General features: G+C 44.7%; 1 protein-coding gene across 4 annotated transcripts in view; it reads left to right on the forward strand.

The window, feature by feature from the left end:
- LOC310839379 (polycystin-1-like) overlaps positions 1-15,101 on the forward strand; it is a gene marked incomplete at its 3' end in the record, with an annotated part of 61,991 nt that overhangs the window by 10,963 nt on the left and 35,927 nt on the right. For all 4 annotated transcript variants that reach the window (XR_014561481.1, XM_083727914.1, XM_083727913.1 and 1 more), the window contains exons 8-16: positions 3,087-3,267; positions 5,654-5,880; positions 6,830-6,948; positions 7,290-7,437; positions 9,019-9,293; positions 10,392-11,153; positions 11,684-11,815; positions 12,721-12,896; positions 14,898-15,034. Coding sequence is in view for 3 of the 4 variants with exons in the window: in XM_083727914.1 (XP_083584040.1) it covers positions 3,087-3,267; positions 5,654-5,880; positions 6,830-6,948; positions 7,290-7,437; positions 9,019-9,293; positions 10,392-11,153; positions 11,684-11,815; positions 12,721-12,896; positions 14,898-15,034 (2,157 nt within the window). The remainder of the gene's footprint in view (positions 1-3,086; positions 3,268-5,653; positions 5,881-6,829; positions 6,949-7,289; positions 7,438-9,018; positions 9,294-10,391; positions 11,154-11,683; positions 11,816-12,720; positions 12,897-14,897; positions 15,035-15,101) is intronic.

Below are 15,101 nucleotides of genomic sequence, written 5' to 3' on the forward strand. Positions count from 1 at the left end.
AAAGAATTCTGGGAACTGTAGTTTGTTAAGGGTGCTGAGAGTTGTTAGAAGAGCCTTTTTTTCTCTGCACAGAGCTGAAATTCTCAGAGTGGTTGAACAGTCAATCCCACTTCCTGGGAAAACTCTACTTCTCAAGATTCTTTTGGGGGAAGCCATCCTCGACTGGCATTTTGGCAAATGCAAGTAGATGTGGAGGAGGTGAAGAAGAAGAAGAAGAGTTTGGATTTGATATCCCGCTTTATCACTACCCTAAGGAGTCCCAAAGCAGCTAACATTCTCCTTTCCCTTCCTCCCCCACAACAAACACTCTGTGAGGTGAGTGGGGCTGAGAGACTTCAGAGAAGTGTGACTAGCCCAAGGTCACTAAGCAGCTGCATGTGGAGGAGCAGGGAAGTGATCCTGGTTCACCAGATTACGAGTCTACTGCTCTTAACCACTGCACCACACTGGCTCTAAAGCTGGCTTAAAGTGGCTCCACCAAACCTTTGGAATCTCGCAGGATCTGAAGCATGTCTGTGAGAGAAACTGACCTTGCGGGAAGAGAGATTACTGCAAGCATGATGGAGACACCTGGACGTCATGTTAGAATATTAGGAAAATGGAAGGAAGAGGGACAAGGCAGCAGAGCAGAGGCTCTAGAGAAAGCAAACTTGTCAGTTTACAGAAGGCTGAAGGGGAACAGCAGATGTGTAACCAGGGAGACTAGGGGGCAGCTAGAAAAAAGGCGTTTTTCCCCCTGGGAGAGAGAGAGAGTTGTAGAGCAGCAGAGCCCTTATAAAAAGACCAGAGAGGAGGCAGGAAGCCAGGGAAGCAGCACGAGGCAGCCAGCAATATCAGCCATTGATCTCAGAAGGCACACAGCACTGTCGGGTCCGTCTGATGCTATGAGTTTGAGAGGGGTCACTCTTAAGGTTGCCATTGTCTCAGCCTGGATGCTGTGATGGTGGACAGAAGGTGAGAAGTCAGCTGCTAACCTCACCTAGAGCTGCAGCTGGGATGCTGCTGAGGATGGCATCCCAGGGATTTCGACCATGGTGGCTATTGTTCCTGCTGCTGGGCAAAGGGGACACAGGTAGGCGAAGCAGTGTTTCTACAAAGTGGGAGTTCTGTGTTGGAAAAGCATAGCTGCAGTAGGATGACAAGGCTAGATCTCTTAGCATGTGTCAGTCAATTTTCAGCATGATTTAACCACCCTTCTGTTCACTAGATCAGGATGGTTAGAAGGGGTTGTTTTGGTTAGAAATGGCGGACTTTGCGCTTTAAAGCAATCACCAACCCATTTTGACTATGGAAAAATGCTCCAGGCTAATTATTCTTAAAGAAAAGAGAAGGATTCATGCAAAACTCATGCACGCATGCTCAAACTCATTCCCATCAAGTAGCACTAAAAAGAGTGGAGAATCCATCCTTAAAATACACAAGGCATGGTTAATGCAGCTGTTTTGTACACGTTTCAGAGATCATACTCTAAAGAGCAGAACTTTGAAGCTGATCTTTGTTAGTATTTGTCAGAAGAGGGTGAGGAGGTATTATCAGTCTGAATGAATTAGCCACAATTAAAAGACATTGTGTGGATGCTCCTTGTAGATGTAAGGAAAGTCTGAGCATCCTTGCCTGTCGGGCCCAAAAGTTTGCTTTCTGTGTTCACCTTTAAGAAGCTTCTTTGACATGGTCAGCAGTGACACTGCCATGTTTCTTAACACCCTGGTTAAGCAATTGGGAGTTGGTCATGTGCATGTGTGCTCCATCCTCTTCCCAGACTTAACCATGGTTCAGTGTTAGATCAGCATTGATGCTGGTCCCAATTAATAGCACTATTCAGGTTCCCCCTTAGGGAGGGCCTGTAAATTTACTTCAAACCCTGATTTCAAATCTTTTTTTTAAAACCCACCCAACCATCCAATCCAATATGTTTACCTGAGAGTAGGTCTCATTGAACGTAACAGCTCTTATTTCTGAGGGGACACACACTGTTAATGCTTCTCCTCTTGAGACAGCTACCCACCGTAGAATACCTGTTTATAAACCACCCTCTTCCCCTTCTCGTTTGGAAAAAGATGGCAGAAACTGAAAGCCAGGCTCCATGGAAACAGTAACAAAGTTTACTGGCAGCATTTGGGAGGGCTGAAAGACCCAAACAAAGCCCTTCTCTGGACACCTGAATGCCAGCACCTAAAGGAGATCTGTAGGGAGCCTTTAAAAAGTGATTTGTATAGTTGGGAGGATTTATGGGGTCAGCAACGGATCAGACTTTGTTTAGGGTTGTCACGACAACGAGTTTTTCAAAGCGGCTGCCAACTAGCCTCCTGTTGTTGCCAAGATAGTTGGGTTTGTGAGGAAAAGTGTGTGTCCATTATACAAAAACAATTATTAATGAAGGGTTGTAACTTCTTCTTTAAACTTTTCTTTTTTTAAATCCTGCATGCATTCTTAGGGATGGGATATTTGTGCTCAGGCTTGGTGTTGCCAGATCTGCTTTCTGCTGATTATAATTCCAAACATGGGCTCTGTCAAGGGTTCCTTTCGTTCTGAAGGACCTCATGATATAGCTTCTGCTTAAGGATAGCTCAGTTGGTTAGAGTATGGTGCGGATAACACCAAGGTTGCAGGTTCGATCCCTGTATGAGACAGCAGCATATTCATCTTCGATTAGATGATCCTCAGGGTCATTTTCCAACTCTATAATTCTATGAATCTACAAGGCCTATGTAGGATGGAATTAATTGCTGCTACCAAAATCAAAATGGTGTTGTAGCAATGGGTCTTAAATCAGAGGTGACTAATTTATTTTATTGTTTTCAATGGCTGAGTTGTAACCTACTTTAGCTGTCTTGGGGGCTTAGGTTTGCTATCAATATGGTCTCACATTCGAAATCTCTATTCCAATACTGTATATAATATTAAAATAAATACCCTTGTCATACTATATTAGATGTTCTTCACCAACAGAAAGAAAAAGCCCAACTTTTTATTTTATTTAAAAAAATGCTTATAGCATTAAAAACACGTGAGGCTTCTGCAATTCAAGACAGCATGTTCTGGTGTTCTCTTAAGCTTGAGTGGTTGTTGTTGTTGTTTTAATTCAGATACTTCCTCTTGCCCACGAGGTGGACAAATCAATTTGCAGAACTTGAACTGTTACTGGCTTGGTGAGACAAAGGAGACATGGCAGGATGCCAGGAAGCTCTGCCAGGGTGTGCCTGGAGGAGACCTGGTGGTGGTGAGGTCCCTGGAAGTACAGAGCTACCTCCAGAAATCTTTTTCTAAGTAAGTAACTTTAGCATGTGCCTCATTTGTAAACGTTTCCCAACTCCATGCATCATAAGGATTTTCTTTCTTTTTTTTAATGCATAGACTACCCTGCCAGGGACATGGGTGGCGCTGTGGTCTAAACCACAGAGCCTAGGACTTGCTGATCAGAAGTTTGGCGGTTCGAATCCCCGCAACGGGGTGAGCTCCCATTGCTCGGTCCCTGCTCCTGCCAACGTAGCAGTTCAAAAGCACGTCAAAGTGCAAGTAGATAAATAGGTACCGCTCTGGCGGGAAGGTAAACGGCATTTCCGTGCACTGCTCTGCTTCGCGAGAAGCAGCTTAGTCATGCTGGCCACATGACCCTGAAGCTGTATGCTGGCTCCCTCGGCCAATAAAGCGAGATGAGCACCGCAACCCCAGAGTCGGTCACAACTGGACCTAATGGTCAGGGGTCTCTTTACCTTTTTTAGACTACCCTGCCCCAGGGTCAGAAGGTTTGTTGTATTGTAATATGGCATGAGTGATCCAGGTCTCTGAAGTACTTTCTAAAACCATTCACCTGGAGATTAGATGGTTCAACAGACCATACTATGTTGGTTTTTCTTGACATTGGTGTGGTCAATGGTGCTACTCAGTGGTATGTGTTTGTAATAATGATTTGCATGGCAGCACCCCTGTGAGCTATCAACGTTTCAGCACACCTGTATCTTAACAATGTAACTAATTAGAGGTGGAGTTTACCTGCTGCACCAAATGCAGCGATGTGATAGGGTAACTGATTATTTTGAAAACTGTATTTAAGCTGAAGAAATGCTTTGTATTCTGCTGGGGGAGTGTGGAGTGGTGAGAAGGGTGTTTTTGCAGCTGTTTGATTATTTCTTAAAATAAATATAAGCAAAGATATCGCAGGCAAATTTTTATTCCATCGTCCCAGCTGCTGCACAAGCTCAGTTGGTCCAGAAGGTCCAACATACCATTGTACATCCGTGAGCAGCAACTAATGCTCAGATTAGCTGCCAGGGCTGATGCCAAGTTTTGAGGTGGCCCCGGGCAAGATGGTCTCTGTCCTCCCTCTTGTGCCACCATGGTACCACTCCAGGAAATGAAGATGGTGGCAACTGCGGAAGCTGCTTTCCACAGACTGAGCGTGGCTGCCTCCCTCCCAAGTATGTTTACTAGGCCAAGGAATGGACACTGGTACAGACAGGTGGTGGCAATAGCTGGCCTGAGGGATGAGCATGTTGGGTTGTGCATAAGGACTGAGGACAACTGGATTTAGTTCATATTTAAAGGTGAACCTACTTAATTCACAACCAGAACACAACCATCCTGTGAAATTCACCTTTCTCCTAATTTTTCAGTGCCATTCTCCAACAATGTTACGTGTACCAAAATGTATTTTATGGTAAAGTGTGCCTATAGATTCAATTATTAGTGAAAGTAACAGGCAAAAATGCAGTATATTACAGAAAATTGCTTGCAAAAATATGTGTATTTCAAAACTGCATACAAAAATGTGTTTATTAACAAAAACATGCACCAATATGCTGAAGAACTTTTGTGAGGGTATTTAAACAAAAAAATATATGCAGTACTGTGAAGACCTGAAATTGATTGGAAAAATGAGAAACAGAGAACCAAAAGGGACAGATTAATCAATCCTGTTTCTGATCCTCTTTACTTGAAGCCGATACACTTGTCTGCTTGCTGATCAAACTGCATTTTGCTTAGCAATGACCCATGGTTCAGCTGTTTCCATAAAGTTAGTATGAGGGTTATTTAAACCAACCATAGCTTGTTTGTTTCTTGTTTGTTCAAAATATTCTCAGACTGCCTTAGCATCAGGCAAGTATAGTGCAATCAAGCTAAACAATGAAATGTCAAGCAGCATGACAACGATCAATGGCTTCATCCCCAGAGGGAGTCCCCGGCTCCCTTGATCAACTATATTCTTTCTGCAGCACCCCTGTGGGGCTCAGGAGCCCAGTTATGTCACCCCTTGCCTGAAGAACTGGCAGCCTCTCACCTTTTTTCAAACACCCTCCCTTGTGGAGTGTTCCCTCAGGCTCCCCTCCTCTCCCCTCTCCTTGGAGTCCTCTGGGCAGCCACTGCTGCCACCCCTGGTCTCTGAGCTGCCCCTCCTGCCCCAAATAGAGGTTCCTCATCACACTGCCCCACAGGGGCCTGCGACTTGTTTGTCCCTTCCCTTCCCTGAGGAGAGAGGGAGGGAAGGAAAGAGGGACACAGGCCAGTGTTGCCTGCCCTGACCATCATTCAAGCCACCCTAGGGTGCCATGGCACACTGGTTGAAAACCACTGGCTTCATCCTGTTCTTTCTCCAAATATTGGCCCAGTCTGTGGTGTTACCAGAGTTATTGCCTTTCCTTGTCTTTCTTATCAGCAGTGCTGGCACCGTTTGGATTGGATTGCATGACCTTGGCTCCTCTGGGTCGATGCGCTGGGTTGACGGGGGCCTCTCAGATACATTCCAGAACTGGATGTCCTCAGGCCGACCCGAGGGAGGGAAGGAAATGTGTGTGAAGATGCTTCTAGCGGATTCAAAAGGGTGCTGGAGATGTAACCCATGCTCAGAGAAATCACCATTCATCTGTGAAAAGACAATTGGAGGTACTGGAGGCATTCTAGTTTGTGTTCTGTTATTTTAATGGAGTCTTTTTTTTGCAAATGTTTTGATGGGGTGGTATTACTGTGTATTTTCATTGTGGGTGTCTATATTATAATGTCTGTGTAACCAGTTTATGTACTTTGCAAACAGATTAGAAGCCTATTTTGATGTGAGGTGGCATATAAATTAAACAATAAATGCAGAAACAAACATGAATAGGCTGATCTTTATTATTCATCGAATGAGATCACTCCTCTCAAAAGAGGAGGATTCATTAGAAGGAAGCTGAGAAAGACAACCAGGTAGTTCTAATCTGTTCAGGAATCTTGGAGCAAAGTTGTAAGGGGCAATCCCATTAGCCTTAGAGACTTGGACTTTCGAAATCCTTGTGATGAAATCTCTTTTTGAAGGTCGGTAAGAAAACTTTGCAGTCATGGGATGACAGAGTTGGTAACTTGGTGGAGGAAACCAAGGAGCAGAGAATAGGGAAAGATGGGCAGCTTAGGAGACAGCTATAGGACAGATGCAGGTTGTGTTGGAAAAAAAACTCAGTGAACTTGCTCTAGAGACTGATGGGTCATCTGTAATGGACTAGAATAATTCCTCCTGCAAGGGGTTGAAAACGAGCCTTCTAGTCCATGATGTGGGAAGAATGATGAAACTGAATGCGAGCTCCTGCTGATGAGGAAGTGCTGAATGGTGAAGAAGGTGGACACAAAAAGGAAATAGGAGAGGGCTGAAAGGAAGCGGAAAGCAGGGTCTGCCAAGAGGCCAGCCAAGTCTAGCTTCTAACCCTGATTGCTATATTCTGAGCTCCCCACACCGTCTTGGTAAGCAGCAGCAACAGGCAGTGTTGGGAAGCCAGCAGAGCAACACAGCCTCACCCTGCCTCGCTATTGGATGTTATAGGACTGCATTGTCACTTCCTTTTTATGTGCTCTGTGATTACAGCTGCGCTTCCAAGCCCAAACTTCTTCCTGACGGGAATGCCAAGGTTTAGCGCTATCTATGAAGTGAAGAACGTCAGCACCAGAAAGGCAGCTCCTTTCTTAGGGGGCAGCAAAGTGGAGGTAATGTATTTCCAGGGCTGATTTGTTTTCATGCTTCAAATACATATTCTATTCCACAAGATGTTGCTTAGGGACCTTGAGAAATCTGCTGCTTTTTGACAGTGATCTCAGCATTATACAATCCAACATCTATGTAAGTAGAAAATTGCCCAGAAAGCCCAATATTAGAAGTTCATGGGAAACCCTGATTTCCAAATCTGATGTGTCTCTTGTAGCTTACCTCATATGTAAAAAAACCAACTGTGGCGCCATTGTTGCTCAGTATGTCCACTGTAGGCCCTAAACCCTCTACCCATCTTAAACTGCCCCCCAGCTACCCTTGACTTGCTTTTGTCTTGCAGCTGATGCTCTTTCCAGGCCTTTGGTTCAGCCACAATGGAACAGTCGCCTCCCTAGACTTTGCTATGCAAGCAACAAATAAGCCAATCCAGGCCCGTTTCCAGATTTTCCGTCCATATTGCAGTCCCAGTCAACATTTGATTCCACCAGGTAAGGGAGAAACCCCTTCTGCTCCCTTCCTTGCAATCCCTTAGGTCAAAGAATAACAGATTCTGTCTTTATTCTTTAAAGCAGTTTAATTAAAAAATAAGTTGCCATTTCTCCCTAGCAACATATTGTTTTCAGCTGAGGAAAATGGCTTTGCTGCAGATTTCTTATAGTTCTCCCCCCCCCCTCCCAATTTGTTAATTCCACCATTTAATTCATTTTTGTAATTGGAATTGCCTTCCAGTCACACTCATTTCTTCTAAAATGTGGTACTTAAATTACAACCTTTGCATATGCTGATCACAGTAATAAATTTGATAAGAGTGTGTGCGTGGGCCCAAACATTCACCTTGCATCTGTATATCTGCGTGGTTTAAAACGATATTGATCTGTTTCTAAGTCATTCTGTACTCTCTCTGCTTCGATCTCTAATTTAGGTTCTGAACTACCCTTTAAAAAAATAAAACTCTGTATTCCCCATCTGCTACCATAGATAATATAAAATGTTATAACTTCCCCCTGTTTTTCACCAAGGTAAATGACATTTACTGGCAGAGTAGTCCCTCCAGAGTGCAGTGAACCTGCCAAATTGCCGACAGATTGGTCCAGGGGCTTTTTGTGGGGTAAATAAAAGTGATTCACTTTACCCCATAATGAGGAGGGAGCATGTTTGCCTCTTGCTCTTTCTTTAAAATATTCTCCCCTGCACATTTCAAAAAACTTTGCAGCTTTGCATTGGTCTTTGCTTTCCAGTGACTGGAAATAGGCTTGACAGCATGAGACCATCTGTAAAACTGCCTGAGAGCTCTGTCTTTTGTTTTAAAGCAGAACAAGATAGGATTTTAAAGAAAACCCTTAAATGAAGTTTTTAACTTCTTCTTTTTAAAAAAAACTGCTTTAGCAAAAAATACTCAGTCTTCAGTGTGCCACTGGCAAAACTTTGAGCAGCCTCACTTACTGCAAAGTCCACGGACCTGGAGAAACAAAAAATATAGAAAAAATTAGAGCTATAAGATAAAGAGAAGCTTAGAAAGAACAGAGTGATAGGGCAACATGCGACTTTTGGACATCAGCTTGGGAGGGGGAAAGATTTGCAAATCATCCCAATTTGCCTTGTTATTTGAGCCCCCGTACAGGCGCAGGTGGCGCTGTGGGTTAAACCACAGAGCCTAGGACTTGCCGATCAGAAGGTTGGCGGTTCGAATCCCCGTGACGGGGTGAGCTCCCGTTGTTCGGTCCCTGCTCCTGCCAACCTAGCAGTTCGAAAGCACGTCAAAGTGCAAGTAGATAAATAGGTACCACTCCGGCGGGAAGGTAAACAGCGTTTTCATGCGCTGCTCTGGTTTGCCAGAAGCAGCTTAGTCATGCTGGCCACATGACCCGGAAGCTGTACACCGGCTCCCTCAGCCAGTAAAGTGAGATGAGCGCCACAACCCCAGAGTTGGCCACGACTGGACCTAATGGTCAGGGGTCCCTTTACCTTTATGTTACAGAGCTGATGCACACTCCTAAAATAGAAATGACATCTGGCTTTTTGGTTTTGTATCTTTTGTGCAATTCAGTGCCCTTTTATTTGTTCCTCAGGGTGCAAACGGCTTCATTCACCTTTTGCCTGCTGTCACTATGAGCCACTCTGTAATGCCATGGGTGAATGCCCAAGTGGGCAACAGTGGTGCCCTTTAAAGGATCGTTGCCTGAACATCTCCAGCCCTTGCAGCTCATATGCCTTTGAGAACACAACTGCTCACACCCAGCCATTCCCATACCCTCCGCGGTACAAAGGGGCTTCGCCATTCTATTCCATAGTGGCTGATCTGCCTTTATTGCTTGCCCCCAGCAATGAAAACACCCACATTCACGTAAGTGTATTCAGAAGTTGCCTTGGGGTTGCAAACAAGCCTTACCCTTGTCTTTCATCCAATGTTTGCTTTATGCTTTGAGGTTCTTCACATATCTTGTTTTGCCTTAGGTATACAGGAAGTGGTTCTGCGGTTCCACATGGAAAACACTTGCTGTGATAGCTCCCAGGTCATGGGACCTCTTCACCTTGAGAGCCTCTTTTTAGCCTGGCCCACCTTGCTATTTCGGCAGCCATGCAAAATGTTTTTGTTCAGATCTGCTTTTACAAATGAGTCATAAGGAGGAGCTACATGGCAACCCTGTTTTCAGTCCGATACGTGCTGCTCAGATTTTGGTGGTCTTTTTAAAATTTTATTTGGTTTTTACAAATTAATGTTTACATTCAAAATCATAGATAAAAACAAATAAACAAGATTCTTCCAAATCTTTAGACTTCCCTCTACCTCTCCATGGTTTCTTTACTTAAACTTTTCTACTACACATTTTAAGACACTCCAATTTTTAAAGTTGCCCATTGTGTCCAAAGTCATTGTTACATTACAAGAGTTATTTTAAACCTGCGAAAGAGTTCAAATGTTTACAGTGGTCCCCCCCCCCCCATTCTTTGTTGAAATTTTGATCCTCCTGATTTTTGATTTTCCCGGTCATTTTTGCCATTTCTGCATAGTCCAACAGTTTGGTCTGCCATTCCAATCTGGTAGGGATGCTGTCTTCTTTCCAGGCCTACCAGCATCCTGGAGGCTGTCGTTGTGTACATGAACAGTCTTTTCTGCTCCTTCGGTAATTCTACACCTACAATTCCTAACAAAAAGGCTTCTGGTTTTTTAAAAAAACAAACGTTATTTTAAACAGTTTTTTCAATTCATTATATATCATTTCCCAGAATTCTTTTAATACCTTACAGTTCCACCACATATGTTAAAAGGTCAGATTGCGGTGGTCTTGTGGTGTTTTATATTAGCATTACTTGCTGGTACACTGTTCTGCTTCTTGTGCACAACTGTAGGAAGGAGTTGAATGAAGACCAGGTGTGCGTACTTTAAATGGAGGCTGCCTCCCAATGATTCTGATTAGCTTCAGCTGTCTGTGCGTTTCAGGTTCTCCTGCCAGAAGAAGAGATCTTTGTCCATCCGGGTGACATCATAGGGATACAGCACAGCACTGATAGGGGCTCCTTCCTGCAGTGCCATCCCCACACGGATTCCCCTTGGCGACAGAGTTACATCAGCCTTATGAAGGAGGGCTGGTGGGAAGGAGTTATCCCTGGGCCGCCCAACCCCACCTGGGTGGACAGCATGCTTTGTGACCTACGAGTGACCTTTGCTCAAGCAATGAAGAGCTTGGCAAACCCTCCAATGCTGGCCCAAAGGCTGGAGTCTGGTACCTACACCTACACCGCCACAGTGAGAAATGCTGTCAGCAGCTCACAGGCCAGCTGCTCAGTGCAAGTGCAGTCAAAAGTCAGTGATCTGCAGCTTATCTACCCCACACCACTCAGCGGGAAGCTCAACATACCCACAAAGCAGGAGATTTTCCTGGTCGTCAAGATCACCTCCGGCTGCAAGGCTGTGGCTAACTGGATGTCCCCAGTGGACATGGCTGGGGTGCCGTTTGTGGCTGCTTGCCCAGCAGGGATTGTGCTGCATGTCCCCTCCTGCTACAGGGAGACCACAGACACCTGGTTCTCCTCGGTGAAGCTTGTCATGGATAAACCAAGAGAGGAGGAGATCTTGGACATCCTTGCTTCCAATGAGGTCAGTGCCCAGAAGTTGTCTGTGAAGATCCAGTCACATGATGCCATTGATGGACTCAGGGTGGTGCCTCCTGGACCATGCCGGATGCTAGTGGATGTGTCACAGGTGGGTTATGATGTTCCTTCCAAAGTTAACTCTTTGTTTTATGTGAGGGGTGTCTGGTGTCATGTTTTGAGGATAGTGGTCCAGGGACCTTCTGATACTCTGGCCGTTCCAGTTAACCAAACAGTCCCCAGCAACAACATCACAAGGGGGGAAAACTGCAAATGAAAGAGGCATCTTTCCAATGGGTAAGCTACAGAAGAACTGGTTGTCATTGTTTTTGGAGTGACCCCAGGGCACAGCTAGCTATTCTTATATGAAAAAAATATATTGTACATAGATGCATACCCTATACTGATTTTTGTGGCTTTGCAGAATTGGCAAGGACTGTACCTCTGAACTAGGAAACAATGCAGTCATGATCTTGAGTTATTGAAGTGTTAGGCAGTGCACAGACCCCTCAGTCCCAGGTCACTGAAGTATCCTACCCAGATCCAGACTCATTTACTGCTTCCCAATACTTAGCCCAAAATTCAGCCATTATAGCCAATATATGGGTTATTCTCATCGTGCAACTTCTTTGCTTTCACCAGGTATTTACTGCTGAGATCAGCCAGGGGTCCTCTGTCTCTTACACCTGGGTGATTGATAACATGGATATGTTTGCCTACAATGGTCAGAGCTACAGTGTCACATTTAAGAGACCTGCTACGTATAAGTTAAAGGTGAGAAACCAAAGCCATTCAACAACAACAGCAATAACAGCAACCCCATAGTAGAGCATTGCACATGTGGGCATTTCAAGGAATAGAAGTAGTATTTGTACAGCAATTTATATCTGTTATCTCAGTATTTCATACAACAGCTCTATAAGGTAGTCCAGTTTATTAGGAGACATTACATGTCAGAATGTGAAAATTGCATACAAAAATGAATATATGTAATGAAACTGTGTGCACTCTTGCATGGATTGATTTTTTAAAAAATTACAAACTGATGTAAGCAAATTGAACCAAGACTAGAAAGGTGAGGACATGAGGCGGGGGGGGGGGGGGAGAGAGACTGTAACATAACAGAGAGAGTTCCTTTGAGCCAGGGACTTCCTGACTCAAGCTGTTCTCTTTTGTCTCTCTCTACAGAAGCAAATAAGGGACGCGGGTGGTGCTGTGGGTTCAACCACAGAGCTTTGGGCTTGCCGATCAGAAGGTCGGCGGTTCGAATCCCCACGACAGGGTGAGCTCCCGTTGCTCAGTCCCTGCTCCTGCCAACTTAGCAGTTCGATAGCACGTCAAAGTGCAAGTAGATAAATAGGTACCACTCTGGCGGCAAGGTAAACGGTGTTTCCGTGCGCTGCTCTGGTTCGCCAGAAGTGGCTTAGTCATGCTGGCCACATGACCCGGAAGCTGTACGCCGGCTCCCTCGGCCAATAAAGCGAGATGAGCGCCACAACCCCAGTCGGTCACAACTGGATCTAATAGTCAGGGGTCCCTTTACCTTTACCTTACAGAAGCAAATGCATAGCTGAGCTGCTATGAACATTATCAGAAGATGCTTCAGTGACTTATGGGATTTGGGTGGTTTATTTGGTTTGGGATCAAAGGTTTCTTGGTTTTCTCCTCTTTGTTCATAGTTGACAGCAAAGAACCCAGTGAGCTTCAAATCTTTGGAACTGATGCTCATAGCTGAACCCATGAACCCCTTGGCTCACCCTGAATTGCTGGGACTCCCTGGAATTGTGGAAGTCAATGTTCCCCAGACTATGATATTCAGGGTGGAAGTAGACACTGCCGTGGATGTCATGGTGAGGTAAGAAGCAAGGCAAGGAAGTCTGGATAGGTGCTTTCAAGTGATTGCCTATCACCGAAATCCAAGTTGCAAGGAACACACAATCTTAGGGAAGAGCTCTTTGGGAACAGCCAGTGTATCTACTCAAGGCCAATTCACACCATCATTTTCTGCAGAAAAACCTCTCATTTGAGCTGACTTACAAACACTTCTGCTAAATTCATCCCAATTTAGCTTTTAGTATAGAATCGCTAACTCAGTTAGCAGCTACCAACTCAGTCTCATCCTATGCATAGATGCACAAACAGTCTGACCTGGTATCTTCCCCTAAATATATGACAGTTCGTAGTACTCCCCCCTTCCCTCTTTTTTGGCACATTCGGTGATGTTCAGGAGGTGTAGTAAACTGCATCTGTGACTTTGCCTGTGCATGAAAGCCACACTGGTTTGGTAGAAAATGAACCACGAGGCATAGAAGATCCCCAAGAACCAGGCTGTTGCAGGGCAACAGTCCAATTCAGATCACAGTAGACCACCACTGGGTACACTAAAATGGGGGGTGTTACAGGGGCCAGCAAAGCAAATTGCTTAAAATAATGTAAGCAAGACAAGTCACCTATTTCAGGGGAAGGCAGACGAACAAAAATCAGAATAACCAGTTCATCTGCTCTGGAGAAAGCTGCTTTCTGATCGAACTATAAGTCAGATTCAGAACATGACAGTGCCTGGGAGAATCACTGAACTTAAAATTTTAAAAAAGGATACAGTGGTATCCTCGGGTTACATACGCTTCAAGTTAAATACGCTTCAGGTTTCAGACTCCGCTAACCCAAAAATATTACCTCGGGTTAAGAACTTTGCTTCAGGATGAGAACAGAAATTGTGCAGCCGCGGTGCGGCGACAGTGGGAGGCCCCATTAGCTAAAGTGGTGCTTCAGGTCAAGAACAGTTTCAGGTTAAGAACAGACCTCCAGAATGAATTAAGTTCTTAATCCGAGGTACCACTGTACTCCAATTCAACACCCTGCTCTCTCAAGGTACCCTGGAGTTACCTGCTCTGTTGGTTCCTGTAATGTCCCCACTTTAGTGTACCCCACAAGCAAGAACTACCATGCCAGAGATGGCTTTTGGAAAAGGAATAAATATAGCGAAAAGACATTTGGGGTGTTGAAATAACAAATTGTGCAACCAGGACTTGCAAATTGCTTGACTTCCAGACCTTTGGCAGCAAACATTGTATCCATCTTGTGGAAAACAGAATTTTTGGCAGGGGCTAAAGGTGGTGATAGGTAATGTGGGAGATGTACCAGAGGGGGTGATGTGATAAGGGGCACAGAAGAAACTCTGGGAAGGAATTTATCATTGCCTTTGCTGAGTCCAGTCCAATCTCAGGCAGAGATAGGGTGAACTTTCTGGGTCTTGTTTTCAGTACTCCAGATCAACAAAACCAACAAAAGAGTCTTGTGGCATCTTGGCGACTAACAAATTTGCTATGGATTTATGGGCCAGAATCCAATTCACCAGCAACAAGAAGTATAATCCCTAATTAACAGGGAATATATGGGTTCCCCTGTGGTGTTTGGCCTGTGGACACAAGTGGATGGGAATGGAGAACACTGAGATCAAAGGGAAGCAAATTGCAAAAAGAATGGAGAGTAATAATTACATAAAATAAAACAGTTAAAGTGGCAATTAGGATAGCTGTGTTGGTGATAACAGAAACTTCCTGGCCTTGGTAAGTTAGCAAACACATATAGTGTGATAAAAATCTTGATTCAAGTCACAGATGATAGAACTGAATTCCTGATGAAATGTAATTCAGAGAGTTTCATGCAGGAGTCTCCCTTCAGATTTCCTTTGTTCATGGACAGGCAGGTCAACAGGCATCACTGGTAGAAATTCTGTGCCAAATTGTCACTTTGTGCAGATGCTTTAGGAAACACTGCCACTCTCATTGTGACCTCTGCCGGTTACCCACAGTATATCCAATGCATTATTTGTGGTCTGTATTTCTGTTTGCAGGTGGAATTTTGGTGATGGCAGCCCAGAGGCAGAGACCAACCTGGCTCCTCCTTACGATGCTCAGCTGCCACGACCAGATCCACAGACAGAACGAGTTCAAGTGTCAGCAAGGGTGACCCATGCTTTTATTCAGCCAGGTAGGAAAATGGGTTTGATACTAGGAGATAACTTAGGGAGCTCAAGGAGCTTCAAGTCACACCTTTC

This window comes from Podarcis gaigeae (assembly GCF_964106915.1).
Source record: "Podarcis gaigeae genome assembly, chromosome: 2".
In the NCBI taxonomy this organism is placed as follows: domain Eukaryota; kingdom Metazoa; phylum Chordata; class Lepidosauria; order Squamata; family Lacertidae; genus Podarcis; species Podarcis gaigeae.